Here is a 17,389-nt window from a genome sequence, read left to right as displayed (position 1 = left end):
GACCTGTAGAGTGATAAATAATAATAATAATAATACTACTACTACTACTACTACTACTACTAATGATAATAATAATAATAATGAGAGCATTATATTCTATAACGTTTATTTGTTTTGTTTATCTTTTATTATTGGCAAGTTATTATTTTTATTATAGGCTATTATTTGTGCTATTTTTAGGAGAAACATTACTATTACTAACAATGCGGCTACTATTACTAATAATGCTATATTATTACTATTAATAATTGTTCGTTAAAAGGACGAATTCCTTCAGGAAACCTTTATTCAGCTGCAAGTTGATTTAAAGTCAAGGACTTTAACGCTGAGGTTTTGGCGAATAGTTTGATGACGTGTGTTTAAGGTAGCGGAGCGCGTGCCATTGGAAACTTTAACTGCGCGGGAAAAGCTGGTTTATGGGATTCCTTTAAGCAGAAACCGCACACGGCTTGGGTTAACACCCAGAAACGATCACGGCGTCTTTACTGAATTCTGGAGCTTAGTTCCCAATTACATATTAGATAATGACAGACATTCGGAAAGACACATCCGCCTCCTGAACAGTGTACAGCAGGTTCTCCATGCTTCATTCAAATCGGATTCACCTTACACTCCCGAGGAGTACTGCGATGGAGAGAGAGAGAGAGAGAGAGAGAGAGAGAGAGAGAGAGAGAGAGAGAGAGAGAGAGAGAGAAATAAGGAATAAACATTTCGTACTAAGAGAGAAAATGAGAATCACATGAACACGCAGAGAGTTCAACTGATTGAAACTGATTGTACGGTTGACATTTGTTGCTGCATGTTGTGGAGGAGGCTGAATCTGTGAACCCACACACACACACACACACACACACACACACATACACACACAAGCATTCCTCATCCTCATCCTCAGACGCAGTGACGGAGGACGGAAGCGCGTGAGATTACATAGGCGCGTGCGCTCAGACTGACCATCTCTGGAGGAGCCGGTGGTGAAGGTAAGCGTGCGTTAGACCACCAAAAACACATAAAACACATAAGTCGGTGTCTTTGTGTGTGTGTGTGTGTGTGTGTGTGTGTGTGTGTGTGTGTGAGAGAGAGAGAGAGAGAGAGAGAGAGACAGAGAGAGAGACAGAGAGAGTAGTAGAGGTAGAGACGTTAAAAGTCTCAGCTGTGAGGAAGAATCATGTGCGAATGAACTGATCAGACTCTGCTGAAGTGTCTTTTGGTTGTTGTCTAATGCAGTCTCTCTCAACTGCACAAAATACATCTCACAACATGTACTTTATTAATAGTGTCTTTAAGAAGCCGTCAATCAATACACTGTATAGCACACGCAGGTAGAGGGCCGACTGCACAGCACAGAAAAAACTTTATATAAACTCCCCACAATAGAGCTGTTTTACATAATTATATTAAAACGCACGGTTCTGTTGATAGCTACAGTATTTACTGAAACCCTGGTGTTATATAAACAAATACAGAAATGTATCAAACCTTCTTATTATTTTTGATAATTGCATTAATATGCGTAACGCCCTGTTACATCAGCGGTATATTAACATCTTCAGTGGTGTAGCAATTATATCCAGACTTGCATTAACGCCTGTGGAGTTGTAAACCTCTACACCTACAGTGTTTTATTAAAACATACAGAATTGCATTAATTCATTTAGAACTTTATTATGAAACACTAATCTGTATTCATATAGCTTTATTATAATGTATAGGGTTTAATTAAGTGTTTTATTAACATGGACAGACGTGTTGTTTTATTAACATGTATAGAGATGCAGTGCTTTATTTAAAAGAGTTTATTTAAAGAGTTACATTGCGTGTCTTATTAACATTTATAGACATAATACGTTTTTTTTAACACGTATAGTTGTATTAAACGTTTTACTAACATACAGAGTAGTATTAATGCTTATAGCGTTTTTAAAATGCTCAAAATTGTATTTGCATGTAGAGTCATATGGACATATACCTTAATTAATTAATATGAACAGAGTCTTAATAACACATTTAGTGTTTTATTTAAAATATAGTCTAGAGTATTAGTTTTCTTAACATGTTTGGGGATGTATTAATATCTACAAAGCATAATTCATCTATAATACATTGATTACCTGGATTGGGTTTTATTAACACAAATAGAGGTGTATCAGCATATTTAGTGCTGAACTAACACCTGCACTCTTGTGTTGGTGTTTTATTAGTTTTTAAAGTGAAACCCGGTGTTGATTTTTGTCCAGATGTTATAGTTAATGCCCAGCTGCTAGTTTAAGACCAGCCCAGTATACCACAGTAAAGCGTCTACATACGCCAGTGCGCCGACGTGTCCGTGTAACGTTTTTATGCCACCGAAGCGTGAAATGCACACGTCGCCGCAATATAGGCTACCGCTAAACGTAACTTAGGTTTAGGAGTAGGCTTAGGTTTTAGACTCTTTCACTCTAAGCCCAAAATAGTAGATTTGGTAGCAGCGTGAGCGTTTCCTGCTTTAATGTCACAGAAACGTCACACACGATCCTAATGTGCTTTAGGTTTAATAGCTTGCTCAAACATAAACACGTTGAAATATATCTGTGTTACCTGCGTTTTCTCTCCGTTTCCAAACATCGCTCAGTTCTTTTTCTCTTTCACTTTTTCACAACGTGTTTATTAACGGTCAGGGGGATGGTTCGACACAATGAAAACGGCGCGGGCTCTTTTAAAGCCAAATTAAAAGTGGACTTGCTCTTATCGCTCACCTCTCTCAGATACGCATAGCGAATGAAAACCAGATGCTTCTTAATATCGAGGAGAAGGGGCGTGTGTTATGAATATGGGCTTCGATATTACGGTAAGGGCCCACACAATATAAAGCTTATTAATGAGGAAACGAATACAGAGACTAAGGTCACACTGGAGCTTTAATAGAAACAGAGTAAAACAGGACATCTCTCTATCTCTCTTTCCCCCCTCCCTCTATCAACCCCCCCCCCTCTCTCTCTCAAGCTCTCATTCTCCACTCCCCCTCACTGTCAGTCAGAGCAGTGCGCGCGGATTGAAAGTGACACACTCTCACCGTCGTTCGCGCTCCGTCTTTTCCTCCGCGGGCTCTCCCACTCTCTCTCTCTATCTCTCTCTATCTCGCTTTCTCTCTTTCTCTATCGGTTCTCTTTCTCTCGTCCTGCTCGGTGCTTGTGTCTTTTTGCTCCATTTCAATTCGTGCGCGCGCGAGAGACGCTGTTCTTTGGTTTCTTTCTCGCGCGCTGCTTTCTCTCTCTCTCTCTCTCTCTCTCTCTCTCTCTCTCTCTCTCTCTCCCTCTCTCTCTCACACACGCGCGCGCTCACACACACACACTGTGAGGTTTTGTTTTGGTCGCCGGCGCGAGCCTGAAGAGCCCTAGCCGAGACCAGCGAAACGCTGCGGGCTCGAGACACACACACACACACACACACACATTGGCACCGGGGATTTGTGGCTCTGGCATTTTTTAATGTACTAAAGAGCCTTGATCTCTCTCTCTCTTTCTCTCTCTCACTGTGTCCTCCCATTTCCTCTCTCTCTCTCCTCCTGCTCTCTTTTTTCCTCGCACTTCCACCTCTCTCTCTCTCTCTCTCTCTCTCTCTCTCTCTCTCTCTCTCTCTCTCTGTCCTCGCCGCGTCTCTCAGTCTCAGTCTCAGAGTGGAGCTCAGCTGACACTCAGCCCTGGATTCTCTACTTTTACTCAATGGACAAAGTCCTGTCGACGGTCAGTCCAGGTTCCAGCACGCCGTAAACAGTAAGTCCACTCCGAACCCACTCTACTCGCTCTATCCTCTGTACTTCTCTGCTGCTCTGTTGCTGTTAACACGCGCTAACGCTGCTGCGCCCTGCTTTCAGTCCAAGAGAGAAAAGCAAAAGGCTGAACTCAGGCTCGGTCCACGCTTTTCGGTTTTTGTGACTTTTTTTTTGCAAGGGTTCAAGCTCCTGTTTAGAGCCGCAGGTTCACACGGGTTGATAGAGGGGGCATGAAGGTGTATTCACATTGGAATATCTGCTCCACACATCAACGGAAATGAACACGCTATAATAAAGACGTTTAGATAGATAGATAGATAGATAGATAGATAGATAGATAGATAGATAGATAGATAGATAGATAGATAGATAGATCATTTTAGTAATTCCTGAGGTAAATCCACTTATTACAGCAGCATATGTGGTGTGAATGTAGAAAAACACAAGAGGGATATAAACAAACATTATTTAAAAAAAAGTATATAAATAAGATAAGAATAGAATAAACATGAATGGAAACAAAGTACACAGGCTAACACTTTCTTCAAAGTGCGAAAGTGCTAGAATTTTAATCTCTGACTACCACATGACCGACCCTCGGTTCTTCTGCAGCTGAAATGTACAGACACTTATCCAATTGTGATACAATGTATCACTGCTCTTTAAATTAATACAGATTTCAGGTATTCAAATCCTAAAAACGTATTCCAGCAATTTATTCATGATTTTTGTTATTTTATCAATATTACTGTATTAATGTCTATATGATCACATTATATCATATCAATTACTACTCATAAGAGACATTAATAGCTACTATCATCATAATTTTACAAATTAAGCTTTGATTTGAAACCAAACTTTTTAACAGTTGGTTCAATTCTACAGGAGAATCTCCAAAACAGTGTTTCAGAGAAAAATAGAACATAATGTTAATTTAATTACGTTGTTATTATCATCCTCCTATAGATATAAACAATTACATGCATGCTTTATTGATCCCACTGTTTGAAACTGTTTTGTTGCAGAAAGGTACACAAAGCACAGCAAGTCACACGAACGTTTATTGACATAATGATGAATAATTTTTAACTTATATATATATATATATATATATATATATATATATATATATATATATATATATATATATATATATATATATCTGTGTGTGTGTGTGTGTGTGTGTGTGTGTGTGTGTGTGTGTGTGTGTAGTTATGGATACATTCTTTAGTTGTAAACCGCCGGTTATCATGTTCTCATATTCGCGAGCAGTTTACCAACACTGATGTTGCAGCTGTGGAACTGATTAATGAAGTGTTTACAACAGAAGAGTATCATGCACGCTTCTCTTTCATTAAAAAAAGTCTTTGCTATGTTTTGAATTGGTGATTTGAATACTGATCTTAGTGCTCATATTCTAATGTGTTTCTACTATTCTCTTTGCTGTTGATGGTGATTGTGGTTTTTGAGATTGTGAGATTTCTTTGCGTTCTTATTAACGCCACATTCACCCCCCCCCCCCACACACACACTGACACGCACACTCAGTGTAACTTTAAATGCAGCCATACATTTATTATCTTGTTCATGATGTAGACATGCTATTACCCGTTAATAAACATATTATTAAACACGTCGTTACTTGTATAAATTTACTGAAGTGTGTTTTATAATTCTTTATTTTTCTGTTCAGTTTGAACCCGACAGTTTGGAGATGTGAACTTTTGTCCTTATTATTATAATTCTGTTATGGTGTTCCCATGCATAACCTTTTTCGCATTGCGTTAACGTTCTGTTTCCTTCATCAAGGTTTTCAGCGTTCGTTTTTGTATTGTAGCAGATAAATACACACATTTACGATCTCTGTTCATTCCTATTAAACCGTATTAGCATTAATTTACTTAGAAAAATAAATCGCATTTCAGTTATTTTCCCTCTTTATATTTATGCCGTTTAGGAGCCCACCGAAGTGAAAAAACAACATTTTTATGTTTATAAACGCACACAGATCTATGTGTTTTTGCACATCTGATGAATAAGTGCAAGGATTCTCGTGAAGGGTTTGATTATGACATCACTCAATTATATTATTTATGAATTTCAATCAAATTATTCAAATAATTTTTATAAACTCTAAAGCCCCTTCACAACCTGCATTATCTTTTAAAAAAGGTTTACAGAAAACCTCGAATATTTTATTATTTTCACTCACGACTTAGACCAATTCAGATTAATATGATAAACTAGTATGATAAGAGGGTGTTTTGTCGAATTGAATGTATTTGCGCTAGTGAAGATTTTAACTGCAATTATGAGGCCAAATAATAATAATAATAATAATAATAATAATAATAATAATAATAATAACAACAACAAAAACAACAACCGATTATGAGTACTCAAACTACCACTGTATTTAAATCTATGGCTATTGACCTGAGGGTACGAAAGCGAATATAACTGTAATTTACAGTGAACACAAGAATGAACGATAATGCAAAAGTTTTAGCAACCTGTTGAATCAAAATATTGTGCTGATATTTAAGTTAAAATAGCTCCACATCATCTACAGAGAACAAACCTCTGCACAATGTAGTACACAATTATTGTTTATTCGTTGTATTTTACATATTCCACGTTCCTCTATTTCATATATTTAATATATGCAAAAGAAATATTAAATGTTACCTGTGTAAAAAATATGGTACATTAAACAATTATTATTATTATTATTATTATTATTATTATTATTATTATTATTATTATTTAGCTTGCAAAGGTTTACGAGACCCAAGGCCCAGTATTAAAGTCCCGTTTCAGAAATAATTTTGACTAAATATTTACTTCTCAAAGAAGACGTGAACAATAAAAATAAATAAATCAATGAAACAGTTAAAAAAATTAAACAGAACTGTAAGTAGAATTTTAGCAGTAAAAATAGACTCCGTTCCTCAACGGCTATAACTAAATAGCAGAAAACGTAAATAACAAAAATGTATTTAAGTTTAAAGAAAGGGGTTGATGCAGTTCTTCCTAGTCCGTGCTTATTAGTGACATAACTCTGAAATAGCCTAAACGAGTTCCATTTAAAAAGCAAAAGCACATGGAGAGAGTAGGGTTCTGGGCTCGTGTTACACCAGAGGTACTTTTTTTCTGTCACTTTAGACTTACATAGGAGAAATGTCCATGAAAATAAATTGCATTTGAGAAGCCAATCTCGCAAGTTAACCCTGAGGAAAAAGACCGAGATCTCTTGAACAGTCTGGCTTTTTGTTGTAACAGTTGCGTTATGTCCATAGTTTCTATTGGAAAAAAAATTTAAAGGAGAAACTACAAACTCAGCTTAGGAATTTAGAGCTTGTGTGCTTAAGATTTAAGGTTGGTCTTTGGTTAGAGCAACCTATTAAAATCCCATTTAAGTCATGGGGTTGACCTCTAAAAACTCATCACTGTTCATCAAAATATAAATATTTTTACAGTCTTTTTTTTTACTGCTAAAACTGGCTTAGAAAATGTTTGCCTTCATTCAGTATGCGTTGATTACTGAATATTCAATTTTCATCACCTCTGTCTCCATCTACCCTCAGCTGTTCCCCTGCAGCTTGTTAGCCCCACACTGCAAGTTGGGATTTATTCCTGATTTATGATGTAAGAAATCCTGGACATTGGAGACACTGCAGTTTCAAAACAGAAAATCTCATTCATGTTGCTCACTGTTTATGTAGCTCATAATAGGGTTTGTAGTGTAAAACCACACAGTGGCTGATATAGCAACATTCATTTAAAAAGGATAGAAAAATGATGACAGTTTTCCAAGTTGAACTTATTATTATTATTTTTTTATTCTGTAAGGAGTAGTATCCGACTCATTCCCCTCACTGTGAGCCCTGTCAACAATGTACCCTTAAATAAAGCAGAAAAGGCTTCTATGCCAATTCACAGAAAGTTCATTTCTGTTCTCCCCACAAAAAAAAAAATATATATACATATATAAAAGAAAAGAAAATAAAATAAAATAAAGGGCGGGCACGGTGGCGCGGGAGGTAGTGTCGCAGTCACACAGCTCCAGGGGCCTGGAGGTTGCGGGTTCGGTTCCCGCTCCGGGTGACTTTTTGTGAGGAGTTGGTGTGTTCTCCCCGTGTCCGCGTGGGTTTCCTCCGGGTGCTCCGGTTTCCTCCCACAGTCTAAAAACACATGTTGGTAGGTGGATTGGCGTCTCAAAATTGTCCGTAGGTGTGAGTGTGTCTGTGTTGCCCTGTGAAGGACTGGCGCCCCCTCCAGGGTGTTTTCCCGCCTTGCGCCCAATAATTCCAGGTAGGCTCTGGACCCACCGCGACCCTGAACTAGATAAGCAGTTACAGATAATGAATGAAAATAAAATAAGATAAAAAAAAACATTCAGCGGATGGTTCTTTAATGTAAAGGTTCCAAGAAGAACCATGTCAGGGACCCTGTACGGTTTACAGTTTACCACTCACGCACAAAACAGAAGACTGTTCAGTATCTTCCCTGTCCTCATCAGTTTATTTCAGTCATTGAATTAGTTTATGTAGCTCTGTTTTCATCAGTTTTCCCTTCCTCCTTCTCCATAAGCAATTCAACTCAGTGCAGGACTTATTTATATTGATGTGTCCTGTTTTGTTGGTTATGGATTTGTATTATAGGATGATGGCACTGGTGTTTGTCTGTATATTATTAACAGATCCCTCACAAGTCCTTTACGGCTCTGACCATGGTCAGTCTGTAGGCTGAATTCATATAAAGCAGAACTGATGATTCATTTTCTGAGAGTTGGGTGGATTTTACTCTTCACCTGAGCCACAAGGGGGCCTATGCCAGTCTTTATAATTAACCAATACCATTGCATTCTACATTACAGATAAGAGTGGTGTTGGGTCTGGGTCTGTTCCCTAAAGGTACATTACAAGGAGAAGTGAGTTTTTTTTTCTTTTTAGAACTATGTAAAATAAAACAACAACGTATGACATGAACACAAATTAAATACCTACAATGAATATAGGATATAGTACACTGATATAGGCTGTTCCCTAACTAAAAGCGCTGAATACCATCACAGTGACAGAGTTTGTCTGAGAGTGTATTTTGCATAAAAAGTATATAATAAGTAGGGTGGTCATGGTGTGTGTGCCCACTAAAAAGTAAAACGAACAAAATATAAAAAAGTCCGCTTTCCATGAGAAAGCACAATCCTTCTTTAGTGTAAATGAAAGTAAAGGGAGATTATTTATCGTTATTGGTCCATACTTTATGAACGTTTCACCCAATGCATGTGACTTCTCGTGTTGATGTCAAAAATTAAACAATGAAAGAAATGGTGATATTGGGAGAGTGATAATATGCACTTTCCAGTAGGAAATGTGAATGTAGAGGGTTTTTAAGAGACAACTGGGAACACAACTGGACCTTGGGACTTAATTTACTTTGAGGATAGATTTACACTGTTTGTGAACAAACATTTATCAGTACATTACCTTTACTGCTGGCAATTATAATCATACACAAGATAAGATGTAAAATATCCTATGCCAATAAAGTTAAAGCTTCACATAGGGCCCGCCACACTCTCTTCCTACGTGCAGCCACCAAAATTCCTGTTGAATCCTACACCTCAACACTAAGGCTGCTGTGGCCGTTTAAGATCAGATCAGCAACTGACTATCTTTAACCACTACGGTTAGCCCAGCCCATGAGTACACAAACCAGCCACTGTATCACTAGCTCTACACAGGGGTCATCAGGCAGGTACCTCCTCTCATTGGTGTTTTACAGTTGGTGTACGGCTTTACAGTCCTTCCTTGCCCTTAAGTTTCAACAACCGTAAATGTAAACACTAGCCTCCCTGGTGACTAAGGATGTACCTAGCCCCACTGACACCGTTAATGCATACATCACCAACCACCACAAGCACCTAGCTACCCTTAACATCTACGGTTACTCACTGAGCCCATCACATGAGTACCCAAACCACCCACTGTATCACTAGCTCTTTACTGGGGTCATCAGGTAGGCATCACCCCTCGTCAGTGTTTCGCTGAATTAAGCCCACAACATATAAAGCCCACTAAACATAAAGAGAGGAGCTCCTGTGATGAGAGTGTATATGTGTGCGTGTTTATTGTCCACCATTTGTGACAACTTTGAGAGTTATTCCTGTGAGTCAGTGTGTGGTCCTTGGAAGTGTTAGAGCAGTGAGACTCTCTGTGGTTAGTGTGTGTGTGTGTGTGTATACACACTCAATTGAGGGAGAGCGTAATAAAGTCCTGCGTCCTACTCTTTATCTTTTATTATCAAACGAGATGTTTATGAGTGAAACGTGTTCTCCAGAAGGGCACATCTTTTTCTCTAAGGCACTGAGTGTGTTTCCCCCATACACAACACATTTACACACTCACAGTGTTTGACAACCTTTATATCCCTCCAGTTTTTCTCTTCTTCTGTTTTTCTTTTAATACCAAACTATTTATATATGTACAGTAACTGACTCCTTATGAACCTTGGCTTACTCTGTCAGCTATGTACGCAGACGTCAGAGGACACCCTTCCATGATTTATTTTATCTCTAGTCAAAAAAGTTCAACAATGACAAAACCTATATGTAGAAAAAGGGACTCCTAACAACCATGCAAGACCTGGTAACACCCCAAAACTTTCTACTTTAAATAAAGGATATGAGCTTTCCTTCTTGAGAGATGAGAGAATAATCAAGTTCGGCTTTTATTTCAGAGCTAAAGAATGCCACAGCTGTTCCTGGCTATCCCTTCAGGTTCAGAGGACAACTCAGTGGGTCTGAAAGGATGTGTACTTACAGAGAACAAAATTCAAATCAAATAAAAAACAAACGTATTTTGGTCTACTTGAACTGTAGTCCAGCCTGCTTTCCCCATGTTCCACAATGGTCAGGACCCACCCCCCAGCCCCATCCCCACAGGACAGCATCAATTTGCTTCTCACTACTTATGTGTTGTTATGTGTAAACCCTGTATATTTATTACCCCTGCTTACAAGATGATTTATATAAATGTTAAGTTAATATATGTTGGACTCATCTTTCCCAAGAAACACAACACACCCTGCGCAGAAGAGACACCACATGGGCCTACGCTGACGTCCAACATCCAACCTTCTACTCATCTTTTATCAGTGCTCCAACAGGACCCATGCTTTAATAACCCCGCAATAAATGACTATCACACAGCTATTCCCTGGCCAGTGAGGTTAACGCCTCAGCATGTCAACAGCCCTCAGATACAACCCTTTATCTGCTTTATCTGAGCAGTCAATTTATATTTCTGTCTATTAGTCATTATTAAGAAGCGGGTAAAGGGCTACTTTTATCACACAGCTTTGGAAGAGTCGGCGGGTAGAGAGGTTAGTGTGTTAGAAGTGCTTGAATTTGGTTAATTCTATCTGTTCCTCTCCACTCACTGTGATGCTAATAATGTTACCATTGTTTAACCTATTATTAATAGACTCAGATCAATAATAATAATAATAATAATACATTTTAGCAAATTTCACCCTGATACCTAGTTTAACACTTAATTAATAAACAGTATTCAGTTTGATTCAAGACAAACGTACTGGAGACGTCAGTGGGCAGTGGCTGAAATGCATGTGTATCAAGCTATTAAGCTAAGGAAATTTTATAAATATTATTAAAATGTTATTATTCTGTACATTTTATACATCATGTAAGTCATATTTTTTTGAGAGTGTGGGAATATACAGAGCCTTTGTAAAGAAATGAAAAGCCCACTACTCATTCATTCATTTGTTCATTTTTTCGTTCAGCCGTAGCCTAAGGGTTAAAGGAAAGGACTTAGGACTGAAAGGTTGTTGGTTCGATTCCCTTGTCTGATGGGAAAATCAATCCATGGCTGAGCAAAGGCACCGAACCCGGGTGCTGGGGGTGGCTACCCGCTGCTCCGGGTGTGTGTTCACAATGCACTAGTGTGTGTGTGTGTGTTCAATACAACAGATGGCTTGAGTGTAGAAGACATAAGTTGTACAATGACAAATAATTGTGCATTTCATTTATTCATTCATTCATTCATTCATTCATAATTCGTCTGAACTGCTGCATCCCAGTCAGGGTAAAGGGTGGTCTGGAGCCCCACCAGAACCATTGCATGTTAGGCTTCACACTCACATCCCATTTAAAAGTGGTATTCCCTACAACAGTCTGTAGGAAGGTTCTTAAGGTAGATTTTAGGGAACCATTTGCTACCTTTATATAATCAGTCAGCCAGGGCCTACTGTATCTCAAGCTGGCTTCTTTAGTTTGGCACTAGAGCTGGAAAGAAAATATAGCTAACAATCAAATGCGCTTCATATGCCACCAGTGAGGAATATCTAAACTATGGCTAAATATTAATATATGTAGAATTATGAAATAATCATGCATACATTTGGAGTTTCTGATATCATATAAAACAGAGGTACAATGGATAAAATGGTTGCAGAGCTAAAAGAAAAAAATGTGCTTTTACAAAATAGCAGTAGCCTGACTTCTGAGATTAATAGAAACTAATGTAATGAAGACATTTTAAGGTGCAAGTCAATGATAGATATAGCTTACTTTGATGTATTCTCAGTTTGTCTCGCATTCTCTCGCTCCCCTCCTGTTGTTTACATGGACGAAGTGAATGGAAATTGAGGTCAGTATTGTAGTGTTTGACTTCCCTCTGTTTCCTGAGTGTGACAGAACTGACCCAAAGGCCACTCTCTTTCTGCCAGACCACTAAGGAGCAGAAGAGAGGAGTGTGAGAGAATGAGGGAGAGAGAGGTAGGCAATAAGCCTGTGCCGTGTGGTCGTTGCAGTTTGGAAAGTGTTGCCTCTCGGGACCTGAATTCTGTTCCACTCCCAAGCCTGGCTTCTCTCAGCCAGCACGAATCATAACAGCCGCTGGGCAATGCCCTAATATGTAGCTGCACACTTAATAATAAAGCTTCCTACAGGGCTCTTTTAATTAACTAGAGCAAGCTTTAAACTTGTATAAAACATTGTATTATATAGGATTTAATCAAGTCTAGGGCTGGACTACACATGAATTCATACAGAGATTTTATATTGAAATGTAAATGTAATATAAATAAACAGACTATAAGGCCCTGGGGAGAATCCCATTTCAATCCTTAGCCTTACCACTTGTCCCTACCTTTTTGTTTAGCCTAGGGGTATTGATTTCTCAATTCTTGTTGGAATAAAGTGATAGGGCTGAGGGGTAGGGCTATATACCACTTGAAGCATTGATTTTTCAGGGTCACACTTCAAATGGAGGGCAATGAATTCCTTGTGAATCACTGGCAAAATGGTGGTGCAAGTGACCTAAAAATATACTTTTTAAATGTACAAATATTTAAAGAGTATATTTTAATAAAAATATACTCTTTAAGATCTATGATAACCATTTTATTATCTTAGTTCAATGTGGTGTCAATGTATTATATCCATTTATTTTATAGCAAGCATTAAACCATAACAGTGTGCCAATGTCTCTAAATTTCTAGATCCACCTTAAATGGCAAAAAAATTAGATTGTAGTTCCTGCATCTACTGCAATATTTAAGGTGGAACTGGAAACTTCAAGATATCACTCAAAAACAAGGTTTGGGGTAAAATTAGAATTAGGATTCACCCTTGACCCCAGTCATGGTTAAACCTCTATTGAACCCTTTCCAGTGATTCTTCTTCATGTAATGAAATAGCTATTTTACTGACAGCTTGTGGTCTGGATCCATCAGAGATTCTGTACAGTTTTAGACATGGCTGCCGCCATGTGAAAGGACCCACTTAATGGAGCATAAACTGGTTCTTTCAGAGACTACAGTGCAGTTTATCTCAGTTGAGTTGAGCAAAAAGAATGCATGGCTCCACTCTTTGTTCTTTAGGGATAGGGTCCTTAAACTTTCATATTCCTTTAACACTGAAATTTCACACAACACAAAACATCAAATTATTTAACAGATGCAAAACTGGTTTTATTGGTTTATTAAGATCCAGCTTTTATGTTCTCGCCATGTTATCATTCTGTCTGTCGATTATTATGAAAGATAACTGGCACTGATTGCACTTTTATCTGCCATGCTTAATCTACGAAACTGATACCAACCTGTTAACAGATGTGCGTCTTTAACATGACCAATACATTTATATAAGCATTGTATTATGAAAACAGTTTCCCAGTATTTAACATGTTAAAATGTTGATTATGGATATGACATGTAATAAGCAGGTGGGCATGGCCTTATTGACAGTACATATGGTCTTGAGCATAAGTACTGTGCAAATAAATAGGCTAGACTGTGGTGTGCATTTCTGTGCAAAAGTTAGGAATTAATACTCATTTATATAATTAATTATATTTTCAGGGCATGTCCACACGTTTTACTTCCATTTCTTGATTAGCAATTTTCCTCATTTTATCTATTTCCTTTTCTCAATAACAGTTTCTTGATACCTGTGGATTTTGTTCTCATCTAGAGGATGCAAGAGCTTCTCATCTTTCGTTATATACAGTTTCATAGCTTCTGTATTTTAGAATAAACGATTGTTTATCTGATTTCAATTCTTTAAACACTATACAAGCACAAACTCCTGTACTGATGGACATGATACATAGACATCTGCTGTCTGATGTAATCTCATGGATGGAGTTAATGCTGCATTATTTGGAGACCCAGGAGACAGAAACCAAGCTATCTACTCTGTCAAATATTTGTAGCTTAGGAAGAGGGAGGTGGGTGAGTTAGAGAGAGGAGGAGGAGGAGGAGAGAGAGAGAGAGAGAGAGAGAGAGAGAGAGAGAGAGAGAGAGACTGATGGAAACTGAGATCCAGACAATTCCTTGATTGGGATCAGTGGCCTCATTAGACTTGAGCAGGTCAGGACCTGTGCTGTACATAACAGGTAAAAAGACAGAACAAGGGATCAGCTAGAAATCAGTTGATAAACAGATGAAAGAAAGAGAGGAACGTGGGTGGAGGGGGCACGGGGGACACATCCACCCAGATTATGAGGGTTGATATGATGATATGAGAAGTTCTAAAGTGGCCAAATATATATGTATATATAAAATATCTGTAACATATATTATATTAGGTTTGGCCTAACAGTTTTATAACTATTTGCAAGCAGTTAATTAATGGTTTACAAGCAGTTAATAGTTACTTATTTAAGAAGATAAACATACTATTTGTAAGAGAGCTTACAAACGTGTTATAAATGTGTAAATTTATACAACGTGTTGAATACTGACAACCAAACAGACATTCAGAATAATCGCTGCGAGGCATATTCACTGTTATTGTAGATATCAAGAAGCATAGTGTGTGTTTACAGCAGTTTCTTTTATTCTCATTGTGTAAAAATGACTTACCCTAAAAACATTTGAGGTCTGAAACTGAATATTCAGGACATTAGTAAATAAAAAGTTAATAACCTGTTTAAACAATCTTAAAAATACATTAAATAAATGCATTGTATTTTACACATTTATAAGCATCTGATATTTTACTATTAAATAAGTAATGGTTAATTCCTTCTTAATAGCTAATTAACTGCTTGCTAAAGGTTAATTAACAGTTAAGAAGCTGACCTTAAAATAAAGTGTTAATAAAAATATCATAAAGTATAAATACAACTGTAATTCTTTTCATTCTTCAGTCCTCTCATCTATGACTTTTAGAATCTCGATATTGTAGCGGACATGTGATATACATATATCACAGGTATTTTACCATTAGCAGCAGAACACAATACAAAATACAGAAGACACATAGAGACATAGCTTCACTGGTGTTTTTGGAGAGTAGGTACCATGGCTATATCTGTTGTCTAGACATTGTGACCCCTGGTTCCTATCACCAGCATTGTATAGAAATAGAGTGTGTCTCATTAGGCACTCCGAATGACATTGTTTATATCTCAGGGATGAAATCATGCAGCGTTTTTGGAAAAATAAATTGGTGGCCAGCCTGTAGTTCCACACATTGTTCCAAACTGACTTGTTATTAATTTATTTAACTATAAAAAAATCACAGCATAAAATGCAGTTCCAAGCCTCTTTTTACACTTTTACTTTGTGTATATGTAAAGTTTAAAGTGACTATAGCTTTAAACCCTCAGCCTTTTTCTATGCTCTCCATGCCTTGCAGTCTTTACTGTTACAGTAGTTTGAACCACTGTGAAAGAGGAATGTGGATCATAACCACCCCACACTTCACATTTACCCATATTTATTGTGTGCTATTAATTGTGTACATGTGTCTGTGTTGTGCTAATCACGCATGTCTACTGTTCTAGTGTGTGGAAGGTTTATAATGCCCCCCCAGCCCCCAACTTTAAACATTATTTTCTCTGTATGAAGATGAAGGGACTGATATGTAAACGAAGCTCCGCCTTCATTTGGCAACTGTGTGCTTTAAACTTGGCAGGTGAGCCTGGCTTTCACTCTGAGGGGCAAATACCAATATTAAAGGTTTGGCTGGTAAACAAAGACCTTTGGAAAGAGGCCCAATGGAACATATAATAACTGTGAGACACACACAGACACACTGGGGTCAAAATAACTGGTGTCACTGGCACTTTGTTAATGGTCCACACACACACACACACACACACACACACACACACTCTGAGCCCAGTTTACATTCCATGTAGACGCTGGTGCAGAACGAGGCAATGGGCCTCAGTCTCAGTGTTTGTTGATTGCTGTGATAAGTGCATGATGCTGTGGGTTTTAGGACAGTGCCCTTAGCTTTAGGTCTTCACTATGTTTAGCTGCTCTCAAAGTACAAGCTGAATTAAAAAAAAAAAAAAAGATTATACACACCAACTCCAAGCATAATTCGGACAAATTCAGGCACTTTCCTTGATGATAAGCAGTGATGCAGGACTTGTTGTGGGACTTGTTGTTATCAGAATAAGGCTTGCTACACGGATCAGAATGAGTTAAATATCATCAATGTTCTCTTTCTCTTTAGTCTCTTTCTCTCTCTCTCTCTCTCTCTCTCTCTCTCTCTCTCTCATATTCACATTCAATGTTGCAACAAATAACATTTATATTGCCTAAGGTTTGTGCAGTTTCTTTAGAACCCAATAGAACATAAAAATTAAAGGTACTGTAAATAATAATAATAATAATAGTGACATTAGTCATGATAATAATTGTAATAATAATAAGAGATAAACAGGTGTGTGTTTGTGACATGGTGTGGTCACTCAGATCCATCAGATTGTGGACAGTGTAGATTTATTAATATTTATTATCTCTCATTATAATTTTTAAATAATATTTTGTTTTTGTTCATTTTTGTATGAGCAAAGTGACAGATCTGAATTCTTCAGTATATTAATGTGAGTCAGTGTTAACTGGTGGAATGTGAACTGATCGAATTAATAATGTTCAGTTTAAAACTCTTTTAAATCTCTCTCTCTCTCTCTCTCTCTCTCTCTCTCTCTCTCTCTCTCTCTCTCTCTCTCAGCTCCGTATTCTCTGGCTGGTGTTCCGGTGTGGAGGGTGATGGAGAGATCAGAAAGTCCTCGTGTGAGGGACAGTCCTGAACGTCGTCCCTCCTGCAGTCCGGAGCTTAGTTGCCCACCACCTGGGAAAATG

At 37.9% G+C, this 17,389-nt stretch overlaps 1 protein-coding gene across 2 annotated transcripts in view; it reads left to right on the top strand.

Moving 5' to 3' along the window:
* The first annotated feature begins 3,660 nt into the window (after window positions 1-3,660).
* satb2 (SATB homeobox 2) overlaps window positions 3,661-17,389 on the top strand; it is a 62,024-nt gene continuing 48,295 nt past the window's right edge. For both annotated transcript variants that reach the window (XM_066641310.1, XM_066641309.1), the window contains exons 1-2: window positions 3,661-3,752; window positions 17,259-17,389. The exon at window positions 17,259-17,389 is cut by the window's right edge and continues 76 nt beyond it. In XM_066641310.1, the coding sequence (XP_066497407.1) occupies window positions 17,297-17,389 (93 nt within the window). In that variant the 5' untranslated portion in view covers window positions 3,661-3,752; window positions 17,259-17,296. The remainder of the gene's footprint in view (window positions 3,753-17,258) is intronic.

Source organism: Hoplias malabaricus, chromosome 12, assembly GCF_029633855.1.
Source record: "Hoplias malabaricus isolate fHopMal1 chromosome 12, fHopMal1.hap1, whole genome shotgun sequence".
NCBI lineage: Eukaryota > Metazoa > Chordata > Actinopteri > Characiformes > Erythrinidae > Hoplias > Hoplias malabaricus.
This window is presented reverse-complemented; position numbering and strand designations above follow the sequence as displayed.